Here is a 10,957-nt window from a genome sequence, read left to right on the forward strand (position 1 = left end):
ATCCTAGAATAATTTGCTCTTTTTTATCATTTCAAATGATCGCGAACTGCAATTTTCCACTTCATCTTATCTCTTGCGGTAAATCTGGAATGTTTTAAATTTGTGTGATGTTTCCCGAAATGATCTCTAGACCGTATCGATACAACAGATGTCCAATTATAGGTAAATATCCCGTGCAAACACACACGCGAGCACGCACAGATATTTGTTCATTTAATTTCGTAATATATCTCCAGGTTTTTATGTTTCATCATGTTCCAATTCTTTAAGCTCATCGCTGGCTTTATATTTTTTGTTGAAAAATTATGTTGGGTATTGATTTTAGGTTACATGCAAAGATCGTTTCATCAAGTTCATTTCTAAACTTTTCCTAATTTTTTTTCATTTAACATGTTGATAAAAGTCTCGCAATAATCATGGAAGAATAAATATTAGAAAACTTTTCTTCTATTAAAAACACTTATTCTTCATCGATTAGTGACTAATATTTAGCTCAAAATGTACTCTTAACTGTTTGGTTCAGTTTACGGAAGTCACGAAACTCATAAATTATACGTGAAATGCAGCTTAAAAATAGCTTTTGATTTCGACGTTATTTTCCAGATTTTAAAATCAATGTTTTGTTTGGTATCTTCAGTGAGGTTAATAAATATACAATGTTTTTGGGAACATTGAAAATTTAAAGAAATTTAATTAAAAGCTAAACTTTTATTTTTTAAAAATTAGGAAAATTAAAGTTAATTTCATATAAATAAACATTTATACAAAAAAATATAAGCAGTAAGACAATGGCAAACGTAATTTGCTTAGTATAGCTCCTCTACACTAATTCGACATGAAACTGTAGGACCCTTATATCTGCATACACTTAATAATGATACAAATCTTATATCTTAAATTTACAATAGAGAGTTACAAAGAAGAAAATAAAATGTTTATAGAACAAAAGGATAATCAGGTGGTTTACTGCAATAAAGATGGAGAAGAAATCTACAGCAAATGCTAATTATAGTGAGGGCACCTGACCTGCCCGAAATGGCATATTTTCGACTAAAGTTACCCGACTATTCCGACCAGCGAAACGATTGGAAGATCGTCACTCTTTCAATGGCGTATCAGCGGTATATACGTTAGTGCTATCTGTTATTCAGATAGACTTGCGCATATCACTGTTTTATTCCAACGATTTACTCAAATAATGCCACAAAAAATGGTCCTTTTCAATAATGCGCTTTTACTGTCTTGGTAAAGTTACGCATTTTCACATAATTTCTTACTGAACAGTGTCCGACATTACTTTAAGTTTGAAACTTAAAAATTGTATTTTGAAAAAGGCTTCCAATGTTCAAGTCAGAACGTCAATCAAAGAGTATATTGTACAAGTTTTTGGTGTGATACAGATAGATTTCTTAGATCTGTGACGTAGGTACCCTATTTGTTGTCTATCTGTTCTTATAACGATTTTTTTTTGTAATTATATTTCTTACCCTAAAAGCTAGATGCATATTTCAATAGGATTAATTTTATCAATGGTATGACTGAGACATGGTTGCACTATGTATTTCCTATTTAATCGGTATATAGAAACTGCGCTTAAACTTTGGAAAAGGAAATGTAGTCCAGTCGTCAGAGATTTAGTCTCTAAAAATCATACGAACAATCTAAATTTTGCTGAGAATGTCAATTTAGGGACCCCAAAAAGATGCAACACAGTTTGCAACTTCTATCCCCGGGTTTCCCCCTAAACCACCTTGAAGAATGGGCGGAAAACGTCAATTGATTAAGAATCTGTACCCCTGTAATTTTGGACAAAAATGTTAATTAGCACTTTTTGTGCAGAATCAACCGTTCTATCAAAAACAGCGCGAAAATGCCTTATATTTGTTGCCAAAATTCAAAATTGAAATTTCATACTATAGGTTCTGAAGATTAGGATCTTACAATGGAAATTCCATAGTGTCCGGTCAATGGAAGTGATACATTTTATTGGAATCGTAAAAAATGGCAAAAATCGCGCAACGTTTATTTAACATCTTTATAGAAACGGACTTTATACTTGTGGCAAAATACAAAAATTGCTTCAAACGTTGCTTGCAAAGTCGCTTCAAACGTTGTTTCTGAGAGAACGGTTCATTTTACCCAAAAAGTGTTAATAAACATTTTTGTTCAAAATTATCTCCTAACGGCATACAGATTCTTGGTAAATCGATGTTTTTCGGTCCTGGCCCCTAAAAGGGGTGGTTTTTGGTGGGAAGCCTGTGAGTAGAAGGGGCAAACTTATTTGTGTCTTTTTGGGGTCCCAAAATTGACATTCTCAGCAAAATTCAGCTTGTTCGTATGATTTTTAGAGGTTTAGTGGCATTTTCGTCTCTGACGACTGGAGTAATGTTGTAGAATGGGTATACCTATAAATAACAACAATACGATTTTTTCATTCGGTTTTGCAGACGATAAAGTTGTGTTTGCCCTGGAGTCATATTTGAAATTTACGATAAAAAGGCTACATGATGAATAAAAGAGCTGATTACTCGAAGAACTGTAATGAAAGAAAGAACAGAAGAAACAGTGGAGGACCGAATAGAAAAACTGCCCTTGTAGTGGTTTAGAAATGTATTAAGAATACTTTTTGTGCACTGACACCTTGGAATATATATTATTGGAGATCATCAGGAAGAAGAAAACGAGGCAGACCACGTAGATCATGGAAAAAGAATGCCTTGTATAAAGAGGGTTGGCGAAGGATCATGAGAATGCTGCAAGATACTGTTAATGGTTAAATGAATGTTGTAAGGTATCTCTCACAAATTGGTCACTGTTTATTTTGTACAAAAAAAATTGTGTTTTGACGAAAAACCTTAACCGAAGGAAAAGACTTGAGGAACAGAACTTGCCATATTTTTTCTGTAATTAACCCATAAAAATGAATCATTTTTGAATCTTAGTTTACGAAGGTGTTCCAGGTTCTTCCAATGCCATCTCCAAAAGATATTGACAGGTTGTACTCGTTTGTTTTTTATACCTATATCAAGGGCACTTCGGCGAATGCTTTTGAATTCAAGCGAGTTGAATTACGTCACTGACAAGTTCGTCATATTAAATATATTGTTTCCATTCACAGAAAACGTTTGCCATTTTCCTTTAACGTCAATGACACTAACTTTTGTTAGATGAAACGAATATTAGCCACGCGGAACCAAATATGGTACTCCGGACTTTAAAAATTTTTGAACTTGAACAGTTGCTTTGTAAGTTATTATACTTACACCTAATTGTATCAGATCATATGTATAGAGCAAATATAGAAACTAGCAAAGACAATACACTATGTATACTGTACTAAAAGCTTGTCTAAAAATGTCATACTTAAGTAGATAATTAATTAAAATATAACTAAAATGAAAGTACCAAACAAGACGTCCGCATTTGTAGTAATATGCAATAGTATCTACATATATCACTGCGTATTATTATCAAATGTAACTATGTACAAATACCTACTAATCATTAATATCGTGTTTAGTTTACTGATATAATTTTAAATGAACTGCCTTTTTAGGTGACTCCATACTGTCTTCTGCCCGATACCATCTGCGGAGAATGTGCGGAAAACGTAGACAACTTCTACTCATTCATAAAGAACTGTCTACAGAACATCATCATTCTAGAAGCCCAGTACGATATACAGGATTCCTGTTTGAAGTCTAAACAGAAACGAGACAAGAGCTCCTATACCGACTTCAACCACAGGAAGATCAACAAGGGAAATCAGACCGAAGATCGTTTAGATGTTCTTACCGGATTAAATGGTGGATTTGATGAGTTCAGGCAGAGTTTCCCTCTGACTCTTAATTTCTTAGAAACTCCTGTTAATTTACACATCAAAACTGATACTCGGCTAGTTGAATATGACATTGAATCTGATTCTAGTCTGGACGAATGCTTCGAAAACAGGGGAGAAGTTACTTTGTGCGATAAACTGCAATCCTTTACTCAGATCTCCAAATTGGTCGAAGCGTTCACCAGTAAACCAGTGCTTCCTCCCAAATCGCAATACTTCGACGATTCCGAAAAGAATTTGATAACAGAAATATCCCAAAGAAAAAATTTGAAAAGAAAAAACGAATTTATAGAAACTTGCAAGCCAAAAATTTACAAACTCGATAATTGTAACAGAAGAAAGAATAAAGTACCAAAGAAATTAGATACTCAAGATGTTAGTGAAGAAAATTTCAATTTCGAAAGTAGGGAACAAGCTGATAGGATAGATCTTGCTCAGATTAATGATGCAGCTAATGAGGAAATTGAAAATCAGCAGATTGTTGAACAAGTAAATATGTATACTGTATCAGCAAAGTTTCGTTAAGTTTAGAAATTTTTTCGTTATGTGTAATAACTATGCTAACTATATTCTGAATTTAATGGAACATTGCTCTGTTATTTTTTGTTTATAATTTGACCACTATATGGGAATATTAATTTGTATGCAGCCCAGTTTGCCGAATTTATTGTTAAAACTAAGTATCATGATTGAACGCAGCTTTTTTTATCAAGTTTAGTCAAGTAACGTTCAAAGAATTGAGGTAAAAATAACAAACCATCACTGATTCTGCTCCAATATTATACAAGATCTTACAAAATCTGTTCTAATGAATTTTTCTTATTTCGCCGTCTCTTTCTGAAAGTAGGTGATCCAAATGGCAATTATAGTTTTGAAAACTGCAGCTCGAAAGGTTTCTGCAGATGAATGGTCAAACTACTTCCTCACTTCCTCAGGTCTTCCTTTTTTTCTTGATAATGTTTAATATTTCTTTTAATTTACTCATTCGCTGGAGAACCTTATCGTTGGTGATCTTTTGTATCCATGAAACTTACAGTATCCTCCTGTGAATATACATTTCAAAGTTACCTATTCTTTTTTCTCTTTTATTCTATTCCCTATTAGTCTATTAACCAACTTTCGCATCCTTATATTAAAAGAGAGAAAACCTAGCATCTAGTAAACCGAGTTATGAGCTTATCTTGTAAAAAAGATCTTCATGTTTATTAATGTATTGTTTAATTTCATATTCATGTATGTACATGTTCAATTCTTGAATTTTTTTTCGATATTTCATTGAGGTTATTTGTTCTATTTTTTGTCCCTTGGCATGCTTTTAGTTGAAAATTCTGAGGGTGGTGTTTGTACCCCCAATTCAGGATGATGTCAAATTCTCATTGTTTTGTGTGTTTATGTATTATACGTTTATGTATTGTGTTTCTTCTTCTTCCTCTTTATAAGCAATTCTGCTTGTTCATTGGCGGATTAATACGAGGCGTGTTTTTTAAGTAAGTACCGTTTTGGAATTAAAAAAAGACGTGCAAAGATATGGCAATAATTTTATTTTTACATGAAAGCCTGTACCTTAATCTACTTTTTCACATAATTTCCGTGAATATTAAGGCACTTGTCATAACGTGGCACCAGTTTTTGAATACCCTCCTGATAAAATTCTGCCGCCTGACTTGTTAACCACTGCATCACAAATGTTTTAACTTCGTTATCGTCTTGAAGACACTGACCGCCCATGTGTTTCTTCAAGTGCTGGAACAAATGGTAGTCGCTGGGCGCCAGATCAGGGCTGTATGGAGGATGATCTAGAGTTTCCCATTTAAATGATTTGATGAGATCTTTGGTCTGATTAGCCACATGTGGACGGGCATTGTCTGTCATGCAGCAAAACGATACCCTTACTCAACTTGCCACGTCTTTTGTTCTGGATTGCACGACGCAGATTTTTCAATGTCTCACAATAAGACGCTGCATTGATTGTCTCATTACGAGGCAGAAACTCCACTAGCAATACTCCTTTTCTGTCCCAAACATTTGTGCACATGATTTTCCGGACAGAACTTGTTTGCTTAAACTTCACTCTTTTGGGTGATGATGAATGTCGCCATTCCATGGATTGTTGTTTCGATTCTGGTGTGACGTAGGCCACCCACGTTTCGTCACCAGTAACAATTTGGTCTAAAAAATCTTCACCTTCACTGTGGTACCGCTCAAGGAAAGTCAATGCACTGCCTAAACGTTGGGTTTTGTGCAAATCCGTCAACCTCCGTACTCCTCCGTACTCCTCCTGGTTAAAAAACAAACTATAGTTCCAACTGCCAACGATCTTTTCTTTTAGTTTAGAACCAAGCAATTCAGCTTTTTCTTTTGTTAATTCAAGATCTCCAACCAAGTCGTTGTAAACGTGTGTAAACAGATGTATTTTCTGTGGTACATTGGAACTCTTCACGATCTTGCTCATCTCGCTCTGACTACATCAGAAAACACTTCAGCTTGAACAGAATTCAAATCATTTGAAGGTTCTGGAACCGGAACATCTACATCGTGCCCTACTGGTCGGATGGTGGACATTAGGTTAGGGTAGCTTATTACTTTCTTATTTTTGACCAGTAATACCAATACTGCAAAAGTAGCAATCATCAGTGTGGATTCTAGACTCCCTCTATATCGTAGGAACAGCAAATCTAAAGGCTTTTTTGTCCTTTTTTGAACATTTTCTAAAATCTTCAACACAAACATAACATACCTTATGCGGGACCCAAGATTTATCATGATCACCAAGTTTAGTTCCAAAATATGAGAAATAAACTTTTTCACAAAGTCTGTAATGTTTCATTGATGTTTTTTAACACACTCACCACAAATATAACAAAAACTGTCAACAAGGAAACCAGAAAGTGAGGTTAGGTTGACAGTAAACAAAACATCAGCTGTGAATAGAAAGTAAATGTGTTTCAGCAGTGTTGCCAACACTTCTACATCCAGTATAAGTTATTTTACAATTTCATTTGAACTATATAAAAGCTGTGAACTTCTTTCAAAAATCACAAATTTTAAGGTGTAAATGGAAAGAAATGGTAGGTGATGCAGCTTAATAAGTGTCATATCTGAGTTTAGTACTCTAAAATACATAAGATAGAGGTAATTTTATCAAAAAAGTTTTTTCATCGTTGTCCTGTGTAATTAATCCAGTCGTCGGTGGATAGTTGATTTATTTGGGATAAGTCGTTATTTTCTCCGCTTTGGGATATGTAGATTTCTTTTATAGATACTCATATTAATGTTTTAACAAAAAAACGGCAATTTTAGGTCTGACCAAACTTATATGGTGGTCTATTTATCTTTATTTAGAGAAAAAAAAAGAAAACCGTATTTTTAGTAACATATTTTCTTTTTGTAGAACGAAAACCTGCTGTCATCTTTACCGCAAAGTTGTTTATTGTGTGATACTCACTTTTCTGGACCATCGGCTCTAGCCGCCCATGTTTTTGAGTCCCACGGGATCGACATGTCCGAAGTTGTGTCTTCCGGATCGGGGGAGTCTTTTCCAGAGAAGAGCAAAAAGAAGTTACCAAATCTCGTTAAAATATCTGATCTCAAAAAGACTGATTCACTAGGTGCGTATTGTAACTATACATTGGTGTTAATAGAGGTTTAATTTTTTAATTACTTGTACAGCAAAAGATCCAGAAATATAGTGGAGATATTCCAGAGGATAGCTCGCAGAGTAGGCAATTGCAAGATCGAAAGTTATCGGTCTAGTTCATAAATGGCATTGATTTTATGTTTTATTTAAATGATGAATCAATTTTCAAAGGGTAAAAAGTCAACATAAAAAAGACTTACAGTTGGTTTTTATTATAACTATGACGACCGTTTTGGGACATTTTTATTTAGAAAGTATCCAGCACATTGTATAAGAAAGGGCCCCGATGCACCAATCGAATGGGCATCGCGCGGTCCAGATCTTAGTCCAATGGATGTTTCTTTTTGGGGATTTATGGAAGATTATATTTATTCCATGGAAATAACTAGTGTAAAACAATTAAGAAATCGAATTTTAGAAGCTGATAATTCATTTCGACAGACATTTGATTTTTATAAATATTCGGTGTTCATTGTTGAAACGATCTAGAGCGTTTATACAGGAAGAGGGAGGTCATTTTGAAGACTATTTTAAATTAAATTAATATTTTTTCTGTTCCATTTGTAAAAATGTAATATTCCATTTAAAAAAGTGGCTGTATCTTCTAAATTAATGATTTTACAAACAAATATTAGCAGACAAAGAAATTGGGGGGAAAAGGTTTGGAGAGCCACTCTAAACATCTAGTTTAGAGCTAGCTACTTTGTTTTTATTGGTCATGGCATGCTAATATATAATATAAATTTTCATAACAAAATTCTAAACCGTTTTGGAGCAATATGAAAAAATTCGATTTTATTTTTGTAGCTTTAACATCCCGTAACTTTTTCTGCCGCCCTTTTGCATATAAGTTAGAATAAATCTAATTATTTTCATCCCTAAAAATTGTGGTATAATTTATAAACAATCTTTTTGTGACACTCTGTATAATGCTACTTTGACCTCTATAAACATGAATAGTACCTGGTGTTTTAAAGTCTTTCAGTATAATTTCTTCATTCTTTTAATTTAATTTCCATCACTATTTCTTCTATTTACCTACTCACTTAAAAATTTTTGTTTTTTCTTTTATAAGATTATTTTCCCAGTTGTTTACCATAATTGTAATGTAGTAAAAGATGATTGGAAAATATTTAGATGTACTTTCTACATTACTTACCAAAATTTTTATTGTATTGAAACGAAGAATATGTTCTGTTTTAGAAAATAACCAGTACTGCGACCTCCAACAGGATCCTCATTCGATGTATTGTCCAAATTGTTCCAATGTATTTACGAGTAAACAAGATCTGATGATGCATTTAAGGCTAAAACACGCACAAATGGCAGGTTTCGTTTGTGGGATATGTTTGCATCAGTGCTCATCGTACATGAACCTAAAGATGCATTTGCAGAGCTGCTCCAACACTCAACTACCCTCTACCAAATATATCTGCCAGGTATGCCAATATGGAGATGATAATTTCAAGTGGCTGGAGAACCACGTTTTGGTGCACGATTTTTTAATCGAGGCTTGTAAAAAACAGATGAAGATGTTCGATCCCGAAGACTTTATCGATATTAACGAAGCAATTGGTAACACACCATACAAAGGATTGAGTTGTGCAGATTGTGGTGTGAATGAATTTTATTCTTATAAGGAATTTAGTGCGCACAGGAGAAATAAGCACAGTAACTTCCATTGTGATCTATGCAATAAGTTTTATGGTCGAAATTCACATTTGTGGAAACACGTTAACAGATTGCACAAAGGCCATCCAAGCATTACTTGCCAGCTGTGTTATAAAACCTCGGCTTCCAAATACCATCTTTCCCAGCATTTTAACAAAATCCATCTAGCCAAAGGCGGGAAAAAGTCTTCCTCTGCAGAACTGGTGGAAAAAGAAAATTCACCTAAATTTTCTTCCTTTGATTTTTTGTCTATAAGAGACAAGTTTATCAAAGAGGAACTGGAGTATACTAGCGATCAAGATGAAAATTCTAATCACTCAGAGCAAGGGGACGATCTAGTCATTAAAGAAGAGTACGATGAGGACGTTAAGGATGACAATCTCAGAGAACCCAAAGAAATAGATTCTTCCCATGACATGTACACTAATATCATAACCAATTATACTCCTCCAATAAACGAAGGTGACTTTAAATGTCCAAAATGCTCGAAAGGTTTTAATAAAAAACTTTTGTTAAAGAAGCACAAGAAGAACTGTAGACCGAGAATGCAAAAAGATTTGCTAACCAGATGTAAATCGTGTGCCAGGATCTTTAAAGATCGTCAGAGTCTCGCCAAACATCTCATCAATTATCATTCTGAGTACACCTGCGAAATATGTACCGAAAAAGTACAAAGCAAATGCGAAATAGTTTCACATATCAGATTTAGACATCCCGGCTGTCCCCTGTTTTGTAGAATATGCACAAATGTTCTCAGAAGCAAAAACGATCTACAAGAACATGTGAGAAATCACTTTGATTCCCACATCTGCCAGTTCTGCGGTGATTCACTCCCAAGCAAAATAAAACTCAAAATGCACATACTCAGTTTACATCGAAAGATATTGAGTCTTTCATGTGGGATTTGTTTGAAGTTATTTGAAAACCAGCATGTTCTGAGAGATCACGTTAAACTAGTACACAAAAACGAGCTGGCACCCCTAACTTCCTGTCCGATTTGCGGCAAGAATTACGGATCGAAGTGGAAGACATATGATCACATAAATAAATCGCATGGTAGAATATTCAGAGCTTGCAAAACCTGCTTGGAAGTGTTTGATAATGATGCTCAATTACAGGCGCATTGTGACGTTACCGCCCACGGAGGCCAAGTGGGCAACGCCAATGCTGCCGCGCTCAGAAACAGTATTATGGCCCATATTAAGTCCGCGATGAACGAAGCTGTGGCACAGAACGATCACGATAACAACGACGACACTGATAGTGATGAAGAAGGTAAGTAGTACTGCATTAATCCATATCTTTTATAAAAATACAACAAAGATTTTTTTAATTTTATGTCGTTACTCTATGGAGTTGAGTCCATTGAATTCTGGTTTTAACTGATTTTCATCAAAATTAACATTGTATTTCTTCAACCTATCTATATTGTATGATGTTAACCATTTAGCGGAAGATTGTTTATTCATGATTTCACTATGGTAGGGTGCGTTGTCCATGACAGTAAATGATGGATGTTCTAATTAGGAAGTAATTGTGTACTTATCCATTTAGTAAATATTGTACTATTAATTTCACCGTGACTCATGGATTCGAAACAAACTGGCGTCTGAAATAAAACCTTTTGCTGAACCGGCATAAACCACAATCAATCTTTTTCCAACATAATCACCTGGTTTTCATACACTTATGCTGTTGTCATCCTGCCACGACATTATTTAAAGTTTTATAATAGGGCACATAATGTTTTTAGGATTCATTTTTTTTTTTCGGGCATATATGATCATAAAGTTTTGAAACATCCCTATTGT

At 34.4% G+C, this 10,957-nt stretch overlaps 1 protein-coding gene across 2 annotated transcripts in view; it reads left to right on the forward strand.

The window, feature by feature from the left end:
- LOC140436559 (casein kinase I-like) overlaps window positions 1-10,957 on the forward strand; it is a 41,008-nt gene that overhangs the window by 21,103 nt on the left and 8,948 nt on the right. For both annotated transcript variants that reach the window (XM_072525474.1, XM_072525475.1), the window contains exons 2-4: window positions 3,557-4,327; window positions 7,230-7,446; window positions 8,679-10,421. In XM_072525474.1, the coding sequence (XP_072381575.1) occupies window positions 3,557-4,327; window positions 7,230-7,446; window positions 8,679-10,421 (2,731 nt within the window). The remainder of the gene's footprint in view (window positions 1-3,556; window positions 4,328-7,229; window positions 7,447-8,678; window positions 10,422-10,957) is intronic.

The sequence above is a fragment of the Diabrotica undecimpunctata genome, chromosome 3, assembly GCF_040954645.1.
Source record: "Diabrotica undecimpunctata isolate CICGRU chromosome 3, icDiaUnde3, whole genome shotgun sequence".
In the NCBI taxonomy this organism is placed as follows: Eukaryota; Metazoa; Arthropoda; class Insecta; order Coleoptera; family Chrysomelidae; genus Diabrotica; species Diabrotica undecimpunctata.